This window comes from Caretta caretta, chromosome 4 (assembly GCF_965140235.1).
Source record: "Caretta caretta isolate rCarCar2 chromosome 4, rCarCar1.hap1, whole genome shotgun sequence".
NCBI classification, from domain to species: domain Eukaryota; kingdom Metazoa; phylum Chordata; order Testudines; family Cheloniidae; genus Caretta; species Caretta caretta.
In genome coordinates, this window is record NC_134209.1 from 49,356,582 (window position 1) to 49,377,773 (window position 21,192).

General features: G+C 42.9%; 3 protein-coding genes across 6 annotated transcripts in view; 2 read left to right on the forward strand and 1 right to left on the reverse strand.

The window, feature by feature from the left end:
* The window catches only part of MYOZ2 (myozenin 2), a 32,246-nt gene extending 26,014 nt beyond the window's left edge, over window positions 1-6,232 (forward strand). For 2 of the 3 annotated variants that reach the window (XM_048848016.2, XM_048848019.2), the window contains one exon: window positions 1,881-6,232. In XM_048848016.2, the coding sequence (XP_048703973.1) occupies window positions 1,881-2,112 (232 nt within the window). In that variant the 3' untranslated portion in view covers window positions 2,113-6,232. Of the gene's footprint in view, window positions 1-287; window positions 428-1,880 lie in introns of all 3 variants that reach the window. The other variant, XM_048848017.2, reaches the window with a different exon arrangement.
* Window positions 6,233-18,220: 11,988 nt separating this feature from the next.
* On the reverse strand, window positions 18,221-20,777 carry LOC125635438 (uncharacterized). 2 transcript variants are annotated; one of them, XM_048847136.2, is made up of 3 exons: window positions 20,691-20,777; window positions 19,339-19,906; window positions 18,221-18,758 (listed from the first exon to the last, which is right to left on the reverse strand). In XM_048847136.2, the coding sequence occupies exons 2-3, from the start codon at window positions 19,898-19,900 to the stop codon at window positions 18,238-18,240; spliced, it is 1,083 nt and encodes a 360-aa protein (XP_048703093.2). In that variant the 5' UTR covers window positions 19,901-19,906; window positions 20,691-20,777; the 3' UTR covers window positions 18,221-18,237. The 2 variants fall into 2 exon arrangements, with proteins under 2 accessions (XP_048703093.2, XP_048703096.2); XM_048847139.2 differs by lacking the exon at window positions 20,691-20,777 and having other exon boundaries at window positions 19,339-19,915.
* A 116-nt stretch (window positions 20,778-20,893) lies between these two features.
* USP53 (ubiquitin specific peptidase 53) overlaps window positions 20,894-21,192 on the forward strand; it is a 59,945-nt gene continuing 59,646 nt past the window's right edge. Inside the window, exon 1 of the mRNA XM_048847134.2 lies at window positions 20,894-21,117. The gene's annotated coding sequence lies outside the window, so the exon portion shown is untranslated. The remainder of the gene's footprint in view (window positions 21,118-21,192) is intronic.

Here is a 21,192-nt window from a genome sequence, read left to right on the forward strand (position 1 = left end):
AGCATATACCAGAGCCATTGGCCATTATCTTTGAAAACTCGTGGCGAACGGGGGAAGTCCCAGATGACTGGAAAAAGGCTAATGTAGTGCCAATCTTTAAAAAAGGGAAGAAGGAGGATCCTGGGAACTACAGGCCAGTCAGCCTCACCTCAGTCCCCGGAAAAATCATGGAGCAGGTCCTCAAAGAATCAATCCTGAAGCACTTACATGAGAGGAAAGTGATCAGGAACAGTCAGCATGGATTCACCAAGGGAAGGTCATGCCTGACTAATCTAATTGCCTTCTAGGATGAGATTACTGGTTCTGTGGATGAAGGGAAAGCAGTGGATGTATTGTTTCTTGACTTTAGCAAAGCTTTTGACACGGTCTCCCACAGTATTCTTGTCAGCAAGTTAAAGAAGTATGGGATGGATGAATGCACTATAAGGTGGGTAGAAAGTTGGCTAGATTGTCGGGCTCAACGGGTAGTGATCAATGGCTCCATGTCTAGCTGGCAGCCAGTGTCAAGTGGAGTGCTCCAGGGGTCGGTCCTGGGGCCGGTTTTATTCAAAATCTTCATAAATGATCTGGAGGATGGTGTGGATTGCACTCTCAGCAAATTTGCGGATGATACTAAACTAGGAGGAGTGGTAGATATGCTGGAGGGCAGGGATAGGATACAGAGGGACCTAGACAAATTGGAGGATTGGGCCAAAAGAAATCTGATGAGGTTCAATAAGGATAAGTGCAGGGTCCTGCACTTAGGACGGAAGAACCCAATGCACCGCTACAGACTAGGGACTGAATGGCTAGGCAGCAGTTCTGCAGAAAAGGACCTAGGGGTGACAGTGGACGAGAAGCTGGATATGAGTCAGCAGTGTGCCCTTGTTGCCAAGAAGGCCAATGGCATTTTGGGATGTATAAGTAGGGGCATAGCGAGCAGATCGAGGGACGTGATCGTTCCTCTCTATTCGACATTGGTAAGGCCTCATCTGGAGTACTGTGTCCAGTTTTGGGCCCCACACTACAAGAAGGATGTGGATAAATTGGAGAGAGTCCAGCGAAGGGCAACAAAAATGATTAGGGGTCTGGAACACATGACTTATGAGGAGAGGCTGAGGGAACTGGGATTGTTTAGCCTGCAGAAGAGAAGAATGAGGGGGGATTTGATAGCTGCTTTCAACTACCTGAGAGGTGGTTCCAGAGAGGATGGTTCTAGACTATTCTCAGTGGTAGAAGAGGACAGGACAAGGAGTAATGGTCTCAAGTTGCAGTGGGGGAGGTTTAGGTTGGATATTAGGAAAAACTTTTTCACTAGGAGGGTGGTGAAACACTGGAATGCGTTACCTAGGGAGGTGGTAGAATCTCCTTCCTTAGAAGTTGTTACGGTCAGACTTGACAAAGCCCTGGCTGGGATGATTTAATTGGGGATTGGTCCTGCTTTGAGCAGGGGGTTGGACTAGATGACCTCCTGAGGTCCCTTCCAACCCTGATATTCTATGATTCTATCATTCACAAAATACCTTCAGTGACTAAATCAGCAATCATCAGGCACTCACTTTGTTACCCAATATTTGGATGGAAAAATGATTGAACAATTGGTTGTAACTATGACTATGAGAAAGGCCGAGAATAAAAACATGTATGTAAAAGGGAACAAAAAAGAGGGGCATTGAAGAGAATTTGCCAGAAAAATAATCAACATATGGCTTTTCCAAAAGTTTTTCAAGAGATCTCAGAAAGCTAGGAATCATATTACTGTACTGAAAAAATGTCATAACAAATCAAACCAAATCAAAACAAAAAACAGATTATTCTTTTTCAGCTCTTGGGGCAAAAGAAAAATGGGTATTGTTAAAATCACATTTCACTTTTATTTTTCCCTCCCACCATCTTTACAGAGTTGCCACTCCATTTGGTGGTTTTGAGAGAGCATCAAAGCTGGTTAAATTCAAGGTACCAGATTTTAATCTACTGCTGCTAAATGATCCCAGGTTCATGATCCTCGCTAACCCTCTTTCTACCAGGAGGTCCTTCAACAGGACTCCTAAGGGATGGACGTCTGAGAATATTCCCATAGTGTTCATCCAGCCTTCGGATTCCAACACTGTTCCAGAAACGGATGACCTGTGAAAAGGAAGCTGTTGTTTTATATTTGATACAAAATGCTGAAAGCTGACCATAAAAAATCAACGTGTAATTATTTTGACTTTTAATAGATGCTCCTTGCAACAACCTCCCTTGGTAGCTGGAGTTTAACTAATAACTTCTGATACAGTATCCCTTTTCATGAGTTTAATTTCATCTACAGACCTAATATAAATAAAATAATTTGGCAACTATTCACTGACACATTTTTGACTTTTGTCTGTCTATACATTTTACTTTTTTCACTTTTATTCTTTAATGAAAACTTAATGTTGTTTCAAACCTTTGCATTGCCACATTAAGAGCAGTTGTGATGAGGAAAAAATGACTCTGACATCATAGCATTCCATTTCTATTCTGGTCCTAGCAGATCCTCTTGATACCATGTCAGATTTGTTCAATATACTGTCAGTACTGCCTGCTTATCCTGGGATTTGGAAATGAAGCTTGGGTTCCAATCTTGTTCCCTATGAGGTTAAAGCTCTTCAGTGAGAGCAGGCTTATCACTTATGTTTTTGCTGACTCTTGTATCACCACCAATAGTAAATTTAGCTAGACGCATGTAGAAAGTATACAGTAGATATAGTTATAAGAAAGAGAGAGACTATAGAATGGTATGGTGAGGTACAAAGGTTATACCTACATGAGTTTGAGGTGGCTCTGTTATTCACAACTGCAAAGACCTAAATGAGTGAAGTACTTATGCCAAACAAGTACTAATAAAATGAGATAGGTCATTATATCAAATGAGTACCCTGCTTGAGCAATACTTCCCTAGCCCTTCAATAGCCATAACGTATATTTGCATAAGTGGTTTTTCTTTTCTGTCCAGGTTACAGACTAGAATTGGGGCTTACTACAGTGTGTAAGAATTTTCTTGCATGTTGTACAGTAGTAAGCCCCGATGTATTAGGAAAGTGAAGGATTAGGCTGAACAGAAGCTGATATGATCCAGATACACACATGAAGCAGATAAACTAAATAAGAAGGTGCCCTTTTTACAGTGTCTTTTTCAGATTACAACCACGTTTTTAATAAGACGCAAAACATCAAAGTAATAACTGATTTTTCATTAATTTTATCGTTTGTTTAGGAAGGATACAACATTTGCATGCTATATTTTTAAATACACAATATGGTAACATTACATTTTGAATGAAGAATGTTAGTTTGGGGGAATAGGCTGTGAAAGCTCTCTTTTAATGTGTGCTGAGTCCATTCTTAAGGGGCTCATGATGCATGTGACTCACGTTAACTTTCTGATCACAAATATACACATTCATATGCCTGTTTTTCTTGTGAAACGAGCAGAGGTGTATAAAGTTTTACAAGATCCACAACTACATGCAACCCCAAACTTTAGATCACAATTAAACCCCACCCTACAGCTATGGCTAAAATGGAGAGTTTACAGCAGTACAGCTGCTCCTATGCAGCTACTCTGCTATAAGCTCTCCAGTGTAGCCACTCTAAGCCAACAGGAGAGAGTGCTCCCATCAGCTTAATCACCCTAGTCCCTGCAAGCAGAGAAGCTCTTCCGCCAACATAGCACTGTCCACACCAGCGCTTAAGTCAGTTATGCCTCTCAAGGGGGTGGCTAATACACACCCCTGAGCAACATAAGTTTTGTTGACATAAGCTGTAGTGTAGCCATAGCCTATATGACGTAACAATGGCTAGACAAATGAAATGCATCAAGACACTACTTTTTCAAAGGCATTTCTCTAACTGATGGTATTGATCCATAATGGCTTCAGCTAGAAAAGTGAGTGATTCAGCAAGGATCAGATGTGACTGAGGTAAAGAGTCATAGAATAAGAAGTAAAATGGGGAGATCGAAAGGCTTAAGAGAGTTAAAGAGTAACCATAGGTGAATAGTTTTAACACTGGAAAGAGGTGATGGAGGTACATTTCCAAATGAGTTGAAGCCTACCCTCCACTTTTGTGGTTGTAATTTGTACCTGCAAAAATTGCACAGGCATTTGAATTGTGGTTCAAGTCAGGTAGTTAGGGGCACAAATTCTCTGATTTCTCACCTGCAATTGATTTTGGAGCACAAGATTGAACATAAATTGTACAGGTGTCAATTGCACCTACGAAACAGAGGTTGGGCCTTAGTGCTTTTTAAAATTTAACCCCATCCAGCCCAGGAGTCAGTTTTAGCATATTTATTGTTGTTAACATATAAAATGATATGGGTAATGATACTAAATAGGAGCTCCCCAATTCTGCAGGTGTCACAAAAAGACTAGAGGTAAAGTAAATAATGAGGAGCTTTACAGCCAGATTCAAAGGGATCAGAATTGTTTCATGATTGAGCCAGCAGATGACAAACACATTTCAATGCATCAAATTGCAAAAAACTACTCTGTGAGCATGGATCAAGTCAGGGGAATATGAGATAAATAACAGAATAATCCAGCATTTTAATCAAGAAAAGGATTTGCAGATTAGCCTACACTACAAATTTATGTTGGTATAACCATCCACACCTCTGAGTGATGTATACTGACCTAACTGCCAGTGGCTTCTCCTGTTGACATAGCTACCACCTCCCATAGAGTTGGAGTACCTACGCTGATGGAAGAAGCTCTCCCATTGGCATAGGTAGAGTCTTCACTAAGCACTACAGTGACGCAGCAGCCCCCTCCCACTCCAAATCATACTATGCTAGGTCTCAAATGTGCAAAATGATCCGCTTGATCCACCTTTACTGTGCAGAGTTCCACTAAAGTACACAAACTCTGTACCTGTGTAAAGGTCCACTCAGGGAGCTTCAATTTGCAGGATTGGAAATTTAGGGCCTTTCCATTGACTTCAATGGGTTTTGGATTGGGCATTTACTTTGTGAGGCACTTGCAAGATGCCATTGGGATACTCCATGCAGTTACAATACCACTGGAAATATATTATTGTCTTTGGATATGTAGAGAAGGGCAATGCTGAACAGTCTAATTCATGATTCAAGAGTAAGGATTTGGGTTTATCCTTGCTGATAAAAAGATGGCCTTGACGTGACAGAATAAAAGTTTCCAGGGACTGGCAAAGTCAAGAGAAACTTTTTTTTTTAAACATTGGTTCTTCTAAAACTAAGAAACATGACTGAGAAAATGAATTAAATGGGAAACTAAGGTACAGCTGTTTTATGCATAGGTAAACAACCTTAAGGAATAATTTACCAGCAAAGGTAACTGAAGCAGAGTACAAATGAGTCCATGAGACACTTATATTTGTTTCCAGTAAAGGAGAGGATAGTAGGGTATGATAAAAATGCACGAAGGTAGAGGAAGTAAGGGCACATTTTGAAAAGGCCAGAAGTCCTTTATATGTATATTGAGCTAGAAGGTCCTTTCTTGTCCCTAAAATTTTCTGTGCTTTGTTCTCATTTACGAATGGCACCTTTACACTGCTCCGGTAAACATTTCCATTGCCAGAATGCGTAAAGGAGCCTTAGTATAAATGAGAACTAGGTCCTCAGTTTTTCAAATTATGCAATATATTTTGTGTGATATTCTCCTCCTACTAGAGTAAGCAAAATCAAGTGGAAGGGGAGTACTTGGATGAAAAACTCCATAGAGTAAAAGTCCTCAAAGGTAAATGCAATGTACTCCTATTTATCCAGAACAAATGTCAAGAAAAGTCAGGGTTCATGGCCTCCTATGGCTATATAAGGCTGAGGATATGCAGGTATCAGCTGTAACTATGATGTTGTTTGTACAGGGGTGGAGTTGGAGATGGCAGCATCTATGTGTTGGAAAGAAAGCTAGCCTTAAATCCATGTGGTCTTCCTCCCTGTTTCAACAAGATCTTTAGCCAATTTGTTCTTCTAGTTGCTGCATAAAAAGCGTCTTTGATAGCTGGTTCCAGGAAATGAGAATGTGCCTCCCATATTACAGTCTTAGGTTACCAAGTATCTGCCTTTAGAAAGAAATGTTAGACTGAAGAAGTTCTCATGTTTATCCTGTACTTTGATGTAAAGTTCCCTAATTACATATATACTTCTCAGAGGTCCTGATTGTGTCAATCTGTCTGATTGTTCTTCTTCTTCATAATCCAAATATCTCACTCTTTTGGAAATAAATCCAGATTATATTAACTCCAATAATGTGTGCTTTAATTTATTTAATAGGATTTTATTTTGAGCAAATCTCAGAGGCAGAAATTACCTGGTTAATCTGAAGATAGAAGAAAACATGAAGGATTGAACTCCTGGCCCCACTAAAGGCAAGTGGAATTTTGCCATGGACTTCAGTGGAGCCAGGATTTCACTCTACATGTAGTTTATTTCTATCAGATCACAAAGTATGTCAAACAATATTTGTAAGTGAAGTTTATGCCACTATTTAATCCAATATGTGCCCAAGAGCAGAATTAATGTTGTGAGAATAAAGGAATAGGGCTAACCATATAGGAAGTTGGACTGAGTGCATTGGTAAAGATGGAAACTGTCCTGATTCTTCCTCCAAAATTCAGGTAGATTGATTGAAACTACAATAAAAAACAGAATTATTCAACAAAAAGAGGAATATGTTATGACAAGGACAAATTCACCAAACAGAGGTGAGGAAGAAATTCTCTTAATGGGCAGGTTATTCCATAACTGTCCACTTTTGTGTTTTTTGCATCTTCCTCCGAAGCAGCCAGTACTAGCCACTGTCAGAGACAGAACTATGGATTAGATGGACAATGGGTCTGAACCAGTATGGAAATTTCTTGGTACCTAAGAACTTTTTTCCAGCTCAGCTTTTGTATGGCCTAAAACCTAATGACCAGCTGCTGCCGTTCCTGACACATCATAGTAACCTGCACAAAGTGTTCTGAGACATACCTAGGACATGAAGATAACAAACTATCCTTGAAAAGGGATAATAAAAGACGTATATGGAAAATGAAATACTATATAAGTTAAGGCAGAGCTACTCAAATTGTGGTCCATAGATCACAAGCAGTCCTATGAAGCACTTATTGGTGGTTCCCAGAAAGTTGGCTGGTCACATGGTGCTGGCTCCTCCTCATTATTTCCAGAGGCTACATTTTGTTGAAAGGCATTATACATTAAATTATTTCCTAATATTACTTTCCATGTCTGTAGTTGTTGTAGTTGCCACAGAGATATTATATTGTGAGGGAGACAGAAGATGCTCCAGAAGATAATTTCTGTATTAAAATGTATGCAACACTGATAAAGTTTGAGAAACATGGTGTTAAAATGTTATGGGTCAGTCAATTAAATGCTGTTAACATCAGAGACGCTGTTATACCAAACTCACATAAGAAATACACATCAGAAGTCCAATTTTCAATTGGGGCTCCTCCATGAGACAGCCACATCCCTCATTTGGATGAGGGTACTTAGGAATGTACATTATAAACATATACAGCTAAGTGCTACTATGAGCATCCAAATGTGAAATTTGGACATCGTATTTAGGACCCTTCTACATTCTGGATGGGATTCTGACCCACGTAAAAAGTCAGCAGCAAAACTCCCAGGGTAGGATCCACAAAGGGATGTAGGCATTGCAACCCTGAGCATTGCAGCACCTACCTTTTAGGCATCTAGAAAAATCACAGAAACAATACTGCAATCCACAAAGCCTGAGTAAGGTGTTTAGACTCCTATACCATGAATGGGGAGAGATAGGCACATTAGAATGCAATCCACAAAGCCAGCATACTAGGCAGGGTCTGCCAAAACTAGCCAATGGAAGATGCTGACCAGAGGGATGTGTGCTAAGTCTGGGCTGCAGGGAGGTGCCTATTTCTGTTTTTGATCCATGAACCAGGGGATGACAGGCATTCCAGTCATTTGTGGGGCTGAAACAAAACAGGCAGGGAAAAAGGAGGGTGAACTTTAGCCTAGTTGGTAGGGTACTAACCCAGGATGTGGGCAACCCTCTGTTCAAGTCCCACCTTCTCCTGTGGGGAGAAAGTACTTGAACAGGGAGCAGCCACCTCTCAGATGAGTGCCCTAACCACGAGGCTATAGAGTCATTCTAACACTTTCTTTGGCCAAATTGATATTTAATTGTTTAATTAAAGTGGAACAACTTTAATAGGAGAGATTGAGGGAGACCCACATCAGACTATTCCATTGCCTAATGGCTACAGCACTCACCTGTGAGGTGAAGATCCCTCATCAAATCACTTCTCATCAGGTGGAGGGGAGGATAACTTGAATTGGAAGGTTTCCACATTCTGAGTGAGTAATCTGTACTCTAGGTCAAATGTGATAAAGGAGGTTCTCCTTCCCTCCCCACTCCTGTCTATTTTGTATGACCTCACCAGCGGGGTAAAATGTGGTCTCTCTGAGCACACCAACTTGACTGGGCCCCTGCATACTACTGGCTGAATGCCTATCTTCCCTGGTTTGTGAATTGCTCTGGGGTTTAGGCAGGAGATACGTGTCCAGACATCTAGAGTGAGGCACCAGTGTGCATTCTCAGAGGCATTCACATAAGTGCCTAGGGAACTTTTACCGCAAAAACTTGGGCACCAAATGAGTTAAGGCACCTACAGGATTAGGTGGCATCTGAGCAGTTTTGTGGACTGCAGTGTTGCCTAAAAATGGGACTTAGGCACCTAAGTATCTTTGTGAATAGCACCCCCATTGACTAAAATGGGATAGGATTTCACTCTCAATGTCCATACCTAATGACTATATACTACAGAAATCAAGTTAGAAATCAGCTCATATGAGTCACAGGCATTATTTACTGAAATGAAAGTTACACTTACTACACAAAGTTTACAGAAAATGGATAACAGGAGAAAGGCTGTTCTTGTGTTACTAAAGGATAAGGTTTGGAGTCAGGAAATCCAGGCTCTGTCACAGGCTGATTTTGGGCAAGACATTTAATCTGTTTGTGCCTCAATTCCCCCATTAGTAATATTGAGATAATAATATTTCCCTAACTCATAAGGATATTGTGAGACTAAATTCAATAATATTTGTGAAAGGCTCTGAGATCCCTAAATCACGGTAAGTGTATAAGTAGCAGAGAATGAAGTGAGCCAGTTATTCTTGCAAAAACAAGTAGAGATCAAAATGTTCAATAAGGGTTGCAAAAAGAACATTCTGAACTCTGCCAAATTGGGAGATGATTGTACCAGCAGACTTATTAATGCAGGAATTTTTTCACACTGCTGTCTCTGAAAGACAGAATTTAATGCATTTTCTAAAAGTTACTTGTTTTTATTTAGCCTCCAACAGTCAATATTTTAAACATTCTTTTTTCTTATGAAAATAGATACAAATAAACAATAACCAAAGTAGCTACAAATCTTTCCCCCCTTTCTATGGGTGTAGAGGCCCTCTTGCAACAGAATTAGTGCATTTCCTTTGAGGTGGGAGGGGGGAAAGGAATGAGCAGGTTTTAAGGGGGTTGTGAAGGGAGTGAGAAATCCCTACATGGCACAGAGACCAGGTCCCAGAGATCTCCCTGTGTGCTACCACACCACATCTGTTTATATTCATCCCTTCCAAATCCCATAGTGGAGATTCCAGTGGCTGTGGAGTAGCTGGGGAGGCTCTTGTCCATTTCCCACTGCCAATTTCCCCAATACAGTTCAAGTACCATCACACTCAAGATTACTGGTAAACCACTATGAAAGATAGTTTCAAATGAGCAGAAATAATGTGTAAGCCATAAACAATGTTTGAAGTATGTCAGGGTCTTCCGAAGTTGGGCCACTGTAAGCCATGAAGGATCACAGGTGTTATCTCATTACGGGAGGTCAGACTAAATAAAAGTGTTTTTCCCCTTCAGTAACTCTAACAGCTAAATTTCAGCACTGAGTCATTCCTTGAGTTCTTAATCAGAACACTTTAGATATTTTCAGGGAAATATAAAAACAAGAATATTTAGTTCAAATAGGCAGAAGGTGAGCAAGCTGACCACTTACAGCAGGTGTTCATTTCTGAACTAAACTGGAACGTGCTTATTCTGTGCTAAAGCTCTGCAATGTTTGAAATATATTTGACTGACTGGGGGATGGCTGGGGAGAAAGCAATGCTGAAGCCAGAATGTGAGGGAAAACACAAAGAGTCTGAGGAAAAAAATCACAGGCTCATCATGTTTCATGGTACTTCAGTCTATAGTTCTGCCAGATAGTCTTTTGTGAACAATAACAATGGTGAGGGCAGAAACAGCATGGGAAGGAAGGTGGAAAGCAGCAGGATAGAAAAAGGAGCATAGTTTTGGTTTGAGAATGAAAACATAAGCAGGAGGAAATTGCCCTAGGCCAGATACCAGTGTGTTTCTCTGATAGGAGGGAACACAAATCATCCAGAACTTGCTGTAAGTTTGGCAACCTTTGTGTACTACAAGGCAACAGCACTCGTATCCTCTTCTTACAGCACAGTATACAGTATCTATCAACCCTTCCTAGATCTGACATCAGTTTGAGATTAGGTCTGTGAGTGTATATTTGGTGTCCATGAGTGGGTGCATGCATTTCACCACAGGTTATTGAAACAAAACAGAACAGTGAAATTTTTCCTGCAGAAAACCCTATGGCCAAGATTTTCAAGAATGCGTCCCTAGGGTTTGATTGTCAACTCTATATTTCAGTTTCTAAACAAGGGGCTGATGAGCACTCAGCAGTCAATGGGTACAGCTGGTTGCTCAGAACTTATGAAAATCAAGTCATTTATTTAGGGGCCCAAATATGGATTTAGGACTCCAACTTTAGGGATCCATCTTTGAAAATAGGAAATAAATAAACTTTAGATGACTTCAGGGAAACTGCTCCTGGCACTCACTTAGCATTTTCAGAGAAATTATAGCACTGTTGATAAATAAACTGGAGAAACATTAACAATGTTTAGTGTAGATGAAACAAATAAAGGAAAAGCAAAGTTTACCTTGTGTTTGCTGTCATGTCTAGAGTGAAGTGAGGAAGAAGAAAAAAGGGGTGAGTGTTTATGCTCTGTGAAAGCTCCCCTAATGAGATAACGCCTGTGATCCTTCATGGCTTACAGTGGCCCAGCTTCGGAAGACCCTGACAAACTTCAAACATTGTTTATGGCTAACACATTGTGTCTACGCATTTGAAACTATCTTTCATAGTGGTTTACCAGCAATTTTGAGTGTGATGGTACATTAACTGTACTGGGGAAATCTGCAATGGGAAAGGGAGAAGAATCTCCCCAGCTACTCCACAGCCACTGGAATCTCCACTATGCAATTTGGAATATACACAGTAGATGTGGTGTGGCAGCACACAGAAAGATCACTGGGACCTGGTCTCTGTGCCATGTAGGTATTTCTCCCGCACTGCACAGCCCCCTTAAATCCTGCTCTTTCCTTTACCCCCTCCCACCTCAGAGGAAATGCATTAATTCTGTCGCAAGAGGGCTTCTACACAATAGAAAAGGGGGAAAGATTTGTAGCTACTTTGGTTATTGTTTATTTGTACCTATTTTCATAAGAAAAAAGGATGTTTAAAAAATTGCCTGTTGGAGGTTAAATAAAAACAAGTAGTAATTGAAAGGCATGCTTGGCTTATTGAATTTTAGAAGATCTAGCCCAGTTCCTGTTAAAACCTGGCCAATATGTCTTCATCATGGGAAAATGTTTTGTGTGTCCACTGTGTAAGTTGCATAAAGTTGGAGTGAATATAAAGGCACAGAAACACCCATTTGAATAGTTGAACAAAAAACTTTTTTGCAATAAAAGATATCGGCACTGTTGAAATAGACATAGACATAACAATGACTCCTGGTATCTCCCTAACTTTCCAGGGCAGGGGTCCCTTTTTGGTGCACATCTTTTCCAAACTTGAATGGCCCTTGATTAAATAGGTCTTCTCTAAACATCCAATACATCCAATATATGGGAAAAGACCCTCCAACATGTTAAGGGTCTCCCCACACTTGTATTGGGCCCTGTGTCTTACTTCTTCCCCCCCCATCCCCGCCCCCCGCTGTTAATTTCTAAGATCCCATCTACTCTCGTAATTCCCAAGAAAACATGGTGCGGATGTCCTGCCGGACTGGGGCCATAATTAATTGCTCCCCATAGTCATCCAGTTTGGAACTATACCTCCTATTTTAACTTTCCCTTTGAACAAAACAATCACTTTACGACTGTTTTAAACATTCTGCTAGGATGTGAATATCCCTATATTCTACAGAAATGAACATCAATTCTAATAACATGATCACATTCTTCCACAGCCCTTGATTATGTATGCTAAAGGTCATGTCTTGACAATGACTACAGCAGAAAATCTTTTAATCCCTATAGTACTGTTATGAGTTTGTACCACTTATTCTAGTTTTAAAAAAACCTCTCTTTTAAGTTCCTTTCAGGGTTCCTATGCCACTTGTGTCATTCTCAGTCTGAATAGTGTGACAGTTGTATTAAAATTCTCCAGACTGAAAAACGGCAGGGAATCTTAAAATATACCATAATTAATACGCAACAGACTAGATTTCCTCTGTGAAGAAAGACTAGAAGAAATGGGTATAAGCCAATACGGCTTCATGAGGGACAGCTCAAAGATCAGAAGTTAAAAACAAATTTGTACTGGAAAAAGTAAGAAGCAACAGAATAAGAATACACAGAGAAAAGGGAAAAGATAAGCAAAAACTCAGAATAACCTCCCTAATCCTGCTTTAGGATCCACAAATCTTTGTGGCATCCTAGTGAAGTAATGCAGAATTGAGCACTAAATTGATGCTAGCCAAAGGGGTAGCTGGAATAAGAAGGGTTTTTACAAATATATCAAAGGAAAAAAGAAGTGCTAAAGCAATATTAGATACATTAATAAGTAATGACAGAGATATAATTAACAATGAGTTTTAAAAAAGGTGAGATGTTGAACTCTGTTTTAAAATCTGTCTTCAACAAGAAAAATAAAGAAAATAAGCTTGGATAAATAGGAAGTAAAAGCAGCTATCAGGAAACAGCTGGTAAAGGAATACACAGATATAAGTTTCAGAGTAACAGCGGTGTTAGTCTGTATTCGCAAAAAGAAAAGGAGTACTTGTGGCACCTTAGAGACTAACCAATTTATTTGAGCATGAGCTTTCGTGAGCTACAGCTCACTTCATCGGATGCATACCGTGGAAACTGCAGCAGACTTTATATATACACAGAGAATATGAAACAATACCTCCTCCCACCCCACTGTCCTGCTGGTAATAGCTTATCTAAAGTGATCATCAGGTGGGCCATTTCCAGCACAAATCCAGGTTTTCTCACCCTCCACCCCCCCACACAAATTCACTCTCCAAATCCAGACTCCAGCGAGAAACTGCTGAATTGGAATTCATTTGCAAATTGGATACTATTAATTTTGGCTTAACTAGAGACTGGGAGTGGCTAAGTCATTATGCAAGGTAGCCTGTTTCCTCTTGTTTTTTCCTACCCCACCCCCCAGATGTTCTGGTTTAACTTGGATTTAAACTTGGAGAGTGGTCAGTTTGAATGAGCTATTACCAGCAGGAGAGTGAGTCTGTGTGTGTATGGGGGTGGGGGGGATGTGAGAAAACCTGGATTTGTGCAGGAAATAGCCCGACTTGATTATGTAAAGAGTTGTCACTTTGGATGGGCTATCACCAGCAGGAGAGTGAATTTGTGTGGGGGGGTGGAGGGTGAGAAAACCTGGATTTGTGCTGGATATGGCCCACCTGATGATCACTTTAGATAAGCTATTACCAGCAGGACAGTGGGGTGGGAGGAGGTATTGTTTCATATTCTCTGTGTATATATAAAGTCTGCTGCAGTTTCCACGGTATGCATCCGATGAAGTGAGCTGTAGCTCACGAAAGCTCATGCTCAAATAAATTGGTTAGTCTCTAAGGTGCCACAAGTACTCCTTTTCTTTTTACAGATATAAGTAATCTTGCCAATATGATATGCATATTAAGATATTAAGGGAATTAGCTGTTGAATTTTCCAATTATTTTGAAAAAAGTCATAGAAAGCTGGGAAAACACTGGAAGACTAAAGAAAAGCAAATGTAGCACTAATCATAAAAAGAAAGAATAATGAAGCTGGTATTTACTGGGTGTAATTCTAATTTCTATCTAAAGGTGCTCTAATTACAGTATCTAATTCTATCTATCTAGTAAAAATGTTGTGGATTTTTTTTTTTTACTGTTTTTAAACACGTCCAAATTTTGAAATTATGATGAAGTCAAAAAACCTGAAAAATGTTGGTGAAAGTTTTCATCAAAAAATTATTTGGTTCAAAAATGGATTTAAAAAATTGTAGAAAACCTTAAAATTTGGAAAACTTCCAGCAACTCTACTTCTGTCGCTAGTAAAATAACAGAACAAATATTAAGGTCAAATAATCACTGCCAAGGAAAGGGAACCAATAATGAATTTTGCAAACAAGCTTAATGATTTTATTTTATATAAAATAAACAAAATGGATAAATAAGACATAGTAGATGCAATATTTATGGATTATAGTGAAGTATTTGAGACAGTACCTCATTAACACTGCTCATAAAATTAATTCAGATTAGTGTGGAAGAGAACAATGTTATACAGAATGAAAGTTTATAATGGAAAAATGAATAATGTACCAACTTAGTGTCTAATAGTGTACTCTAAGGGATTGATGTTGGGTGTGGTAATATTTAAAATATTCATTAATGATCTAGAAGATGGAATAAAAGGTATGCTAATTAAATATGCATATGATATTTAAACTAAGAGATGTTCCAAATACTAGCAATGACAGAAAAAATATAGCAACTAGAAATATGAACAGATAACAAAATTATCTGTGGGGAAATAATCCAAACCACAGATATCCAATGGAAGGGAACAAAATGGGAAAGCAGTAATGCTAAGAGAGAGCTAGGAATCCTATTGGACAGCAAATTAGAAAGGAGCTAACTCTGCAATATGGAGGCAATCAAGTCCAGTGCTATTTTGTCCCATGTATTTTGAACAATCCATTATGGATCAGAGTAAAAGCTGTTCATTTGACTGCACGTGGGATATTGTGATTATTTCTGGGTATCCCACATGTATAGGATAGTTAGTGACTAAACGTTTGAACTAAATTCCATTGCAGTCAATGGAAAGATCCCCCTTCATTTCAATGGGATTTTGTATCAACCCTTAATTGAGAAGAATACATGCTTTCAAAGAGGTTTCAGAGTGGCAGCCATGTTAGTCTGTATTCGCAAAAAGAAAAGGAGTACTTGTGGCACCTTAGAGACTAACCAATTTATTTGAGCATAAGCTTTCATGAGCTACAGCATCCGATGAAGTGAGCTGTAGCTCACGAAAGCTTATGCTCAAATAAATTGGTTAGTCTCTAAGGTGCCACAAGTACTCCTTTTCTTTTAAAGAGAAGATCAAGTATGCAGATACCTTGAAACAATAGCCGAGAGGTGTAAAGTGCTTCCAATCATCTGAGGGTATGTCTACACTACGAAATCAGGTCGAATTTATAGAAGTCGTTTTTTTAGAAATTGGTTTTATATATTCGAGTGTGTGTGTCCCCACAGAAAATGCTCTAAGTGCATTAAGTGCATTAACTCGGTGGAGTGCTTCCACAGTACCGAGGCTAGAGTCAACTTCCGGAGTGTTGCACTGTGGGTAGCTATCCCACAGTTCCCGCAGTCTCCGCTGCCCATTGGAATTCTGGGTTGAGATCCCAATGCCTGATGGGGCTAAAACATTGTCGCGGGTGGTTCTGGGTACATATCGTCAGGCCCCCGTTCCCTCCCTCCCTCCATGAAAGCAAGGGCAGACAATCGTTTCGCGCCTTTTTTCCTGAGTTACCTGTGCAGACGCCATACCACAGCAAGCATGGAGCCCGCTCAGGTAACCGTCACCCTATGTCTCCTGGGTGCTGGCAGACGTGGTACTGCATTGCTACACAGTAGCAGCAACCCATTGCCTTGTGGCAGCAGACGGTACAGTACGACTGGTAGCCGTCCTCGTCATGTCCGAGGTGCTCCTGGCCACATCGGCTAGGAGCGCCTGGGCAGACATGGGTGCAGGGACTAAATTTGGAGTGACTCGACCAGGTCATTGTTTTTAGTCCTGCAGTCAGTCCTATTGAACCGTCTTATGGTGAGCAGGCAGGCAATACGGATTGCTAGCAGTCCTATTGCATCATCTTCTGCCGGGCAGCCACGAGATGTGGATGGCATGCAGTCCTTCTGCACCGTCTGCTGCCAGCCAAAGATGTAAAAGATAGATGGAGTGGATCAAAACAAGAAATAGACCAGATTTGTTTTGTACTCATTTGCTTCCCCCCCCCCCCTGTCTAGGGGACTCATTCCTCTAGGTCACACTGCAGTCACTCACAGAGAAGGTGCAGCAAGGTAAATCTAGCCATGTATCAATCAGAGGCCAGACTAACCTCATTGTTCCAATAAGAACAATAACTTAGGTGCACCATTTCTTACTGGAACCCTCCGTGAAGTCCTGCCTGAAATACTCCTTGATGTAAAGCCACCCCCTTTGTTGATTTTAGCTCCCTGAAGCCAACCCTGTAAGCCATGTCGTCAGTCGCCCCTCCCTCCGTCAGAGCAACGGCAGACAATCGTTCCGCGCCTTTTTTCTGTGCGGATGCCATACCAAGGCAAGCATGGAGACCGCTCAGCTCACTTTGGCAATTAGGAGCACATTAAACACCACATGCATTATCCAGCAGTATATGCAGCACCAGAACTTGGCAAAGCGATACCGGGCGAGGAGGCGACGTCAGCGCGGTCACGTGAGTGATCAGGACATGGACACAGATTTCTCTGAAAGCATGGACCCTGCCAATGCATGCATCATGGTGCTAACGGGGCAGGTTCATGCTGTGGAACGCCGATTCTGGGCTCGGGAAACAAGCACAGACTGGTGGGACCGCATAGTGTTGCGGGTCTGGGACGATTCCCACTGGCTGCGAAACTTTCGCATGCGTACGGGCACTTTCATGGAACTTTGTGACTTGCTTTCCCCTGCCCTGAAGCGCATGAATACCAAGATGAGAGCAGCCCTCACAGTTGAGAAGCGAGTGACGATAGCCCTGTGGAAGCTTGCAACACCAGACAGCTACTGGTCAGTTGGGAATCAATTTGGAGTGGGCAAATCTACTGTTGGAGCTGCTGTGATGCAAGTAGCCCATGCAATCAAAGATCTGCTGATATCAAGGGTAGTGACCCTGGGAAATGTGCAGGTCATAGTGGATGGCTTTGCTGCAATGGGATTCCCTAACTGTGGTGGGGCCATAGACGGAACCCATATCCCTATCTTGGCACCGGAGCACCAAGCCGGCAAGTACATAAACCGCAAGGGGTACTTTTCAATAGTGCTGCAAGCTCTGGTGGATCACAAGGGACATTTCACCAACATCAACGTGGGATGGCCGGGAAAGGTACATGACGCTCGCATCGTCAGGAACTCTGGTCTGTTTCAAAAGCTGCAGGAAGGGACTTTATTCCCAGACCAGAAAATAACTGTTGGGGACATTGAAATGCCTATATGTATCCTTGGGGACCCAGCCTACCCCTTAATGCCATGGCTCATGAAGCTGTACACAGGCAGCCTGGACAGTAGTCAGAGAGCTGTTCAACTACAGGCTGAGCAAGTGCAGAATGGTGGTAGAATGTGCATTTGGACATTTAAAGGCGCGCTGGCGCAGTTTACTGACTCGCTTAGACCTCAGTGAAACCAATATTCCCACTGTTATTACTGCTTGCTGTGTGCTCCACAATATCTGTGAGAGTAAGGGGGAGACGTTTATGGCAGGGTGGGAGGTTGAGGCAAATCGCCTGGCTGCTGGTTACGCGCAGCCAGACACCAGGGCAGTTAGAAGAGCACAGGAGGGCGCGGTATGCATCAGAGAAGCTTTGAAAACCAGTTTCATGACTGGCCAGGCTACGGTGTGAAAGTTCTCTTTGTTTCTCCTTGATGAAACCCCCCGCCCCTTGGTTCACTCTACTTCCCTGCAAGCTAACCACCCTCCCCTCCTCCCTTTAATCATTGCTTGCAGAGGCAATAAAGTCATTGTTGCTTCACATTCATGCATTCTTTATTCATTCATCACACAAATAGGGGGATGACTACCGAGGTATCCCAGGAGGGGTGGTGGAGGAGGGAAGGAAAATGCCACACAGCACTTTAAAAGTTTACAACTTTAAAATTTATTGAATGACAGCCTTCTTTTTTTTGGGCAATCCTCTGTGGCGGAATGGCTGGTTGGCCGGTGGCCCCCATGCCGCGTTCTTGGGCGTCTGGGTGTGGAGGCTATGGAACTTGAGGAGGAGGGCGGTTGGTTACACAGGTGCTGTAGTGGCAGTCTGTGCTCCAGCTGCCTTTGCTGCAGCTCAACCATACACTGGAGCATACTGGTTTGGTCCTCCAGCAGCCTCAGCATTGAATCCTGCCTCCTCTCATCACACTGCTGCCACATTTGAGCTTCAGCCCTGTCTTCAGCCCGCCACTTACTCTCTTCAGCCTGCCACCTCTTCTCCCGGTCATTTTGTGCTTTCCTGCACTCTGACATTATTTGCCTCCACGCATTCATCTGTGCTCTGTCAGTGTGGGAGGACAGCATGGGCTCAGAGAACATTTCATCACGAGTGCATTTTTTTTTCTTTCTAATCTTCACTAGCGTCTGGGAAGGAGAAGATCCTGTAATCATTGAAACACATGCAGCTGGTGGGGAAAAAAAAAAGGAACAGCGGTATTTAAAAAGACACATTTTATAATACAGTGGCTACACTCTTTCAGGGTAAACCTTGCTGTTAACATTACATACATAGTACATGTGCTTTCGTTACAAGGTCGCATTTTGCCTCCCCCTACCGCGTGGCTACCCCCTCAACCCTCCCCGTGGCTAACAGCGGGGAACATTTCTGTTCAGCCACAGGTAAACAGCCTAGCAGGAACGGGCTCCTCTGAGTGTCCCCTGAAGAAAAGCACCCTATTTCAACCAGGTGACCATGAATGATATCTCACTCTCCTGAGAATAACACAGAGATAAAGAACGGATGTTGTTTGAACGCCAGCAAACATACACTGCAATGCTTTGTTGTACAATGATTTCCAAGTAAGTGTTACTGGCATGGAGTGGTAAAATGTCCTACCATGGAGGACGCAATAAGGCTGCCCTCCCCAGAAACCTTTTGCAAAGGCTTTGGGAGTACATCCAGGAGAGCCGCGAATGCCAGGGCAAAGTAATCCTTTCACATGCTTGCTTTTAAACCATGTATAGTATTTAAAAAGGTACACTCACCGGAGGTCCCTTCTCCGCCTGCCGGGTCCAGGAAGCAGCCTTGGATGGGTTCGGGGGGTAGTGGCTCCAGGTCCAGGGTGAGAAACAGTTCCTGGCTGTCGGGAAAACCAGTTTCTCCGCTTGCTTGCTGTGAGCTATCTTCTTCTTCGTCCCCAAAACCTGCTTCCGTGTTGCCTCCATCTCCACTGAAGGAGTCAAACAACACGATTGGGGTAGTGGTGGCTGAACCCCCTAAAATGGCATGCAGCTCATCATAGAAGCAGCATGTTTGGGGCTCTGACCCGGAGCGGCCGTTCGCCTCTCTGGTTTTCTGGTAGGCTTGCCTCAGCTCCTTAAGTTTCACGCGGCACTGCTTCGGGTCCCTGTTATGGCCTCTGTCCTTCATGCCCTGGGAGATTTTGACAAAGGTTTTGGCATTTCGAAAACTGGAACGGAGTTCTGATAGCACGGATTCCTCTCCCCAAACAGCGATCAGATCCCGTACCTGCCGTTCGGTCCATGCTGGAGCTCTTTTGCGATTCTGGGACTCCATCATGGTCACCTCTGCTGATGAGCTCTGCATGGTCACCTGCAGCTTGCCAAACAGGAAATGAGATTAAAAAGTTCGCGGTTCTTTTCCTGTCTACCTGGCCAGTGCATCTGAGTTGAGAGTGCTGTCCAGAGCGGTCACAATGGAGCACTCTGGGATAGCTCCCAGAGGCCAATACCGTCAAATTGTGTCCACAGTACCCCAAATTCGAGCCGGCAAGGCCGATTTAAGCGCTAATTCACTTGTCAGGGGTGGAGTAAGGAAATCGATTTTAAGAGCCCTTTAAGTCAAAATAAAGGGCTTCATCGTGTGGACGGGTGCAGGTTTACATCGATTTAACACTACTAAATTCGACCTAAAGTCCTAGTGTAGACCAGGGCTCAGTTATTACCTGTAAAACCCACTAAAACTTTCTCAACGAAGGCCTTTGTGGCTATACGTAGAGGAGAGTTGTGATCCCGTTTGAACACAGACAGGGTTTGCCCAGGCTTGAATTTACAAGTGTGTTAGTTAACTCAAATTAATTGACAATCAATGATTTAAGGCTAGATCACCAGCTCTGGTCTAGACAGACAGCGGGGGGGAGCCGCAGGGACGTGTGCCTTCGCTGCCACTCCATCGTGAGTGACTCTTTTACTGTGGTATTAATAAGTAACAAAGCCCTCTCCAAGCCAAACAGAGTCCTTTGCCCGGATGGTGGGGGCAGAGTCCACCCTCTGGACCCCACCTGCCTAAACATACAGGGGGCAGGAGAGGGAATGTGACCAAGTCTTGCCATTTTAACACTCCAGTATTTAGTACATTTTTAGTCACAAGTACTAACCACGCATGCGCTGCTCCCCCGCTGATCGACACTCCCGTCAGGCGCTCTCCGGTTGAGGCGGGACACGACTTTTTAATTGGTTTGGCGCGTCATACGTCACTCCCCTGCTCTTCCAATCGGCGTCAGGGTGCTTTCAACTCCCCTCCTCGCCCTGGTTGCGAAGACCGCGTCTTCCTCACCTGCGGTGCGCGCCGGAGGTCGCTGTGGTTGTTGACGATCCGGGCTATTGAGACGCGCTCCACTCGCCGCTCCCCTTGCGCCGCCGGCTCTCGGGCGCGCGCCGCCAAACCACCTAAGAAGTCACGCGCCAGCCGGGGAGCATTGGAAGAAAGTTACCAGCGAAGGGCGGGGCGGAGCCGGAGCGGAGTCGCGGCCGGGCCGGGCCGGGAGAAACGGGTGCTGCGTGCGGGGCTGTCCGGGGCTGGAGGTGAGACCGCTGGAGCCGCGGGTCTGCAGCCGGAGCGTGGGCGAGCGGCAACTCCGCCGCTCCAGGCGGGGGGTC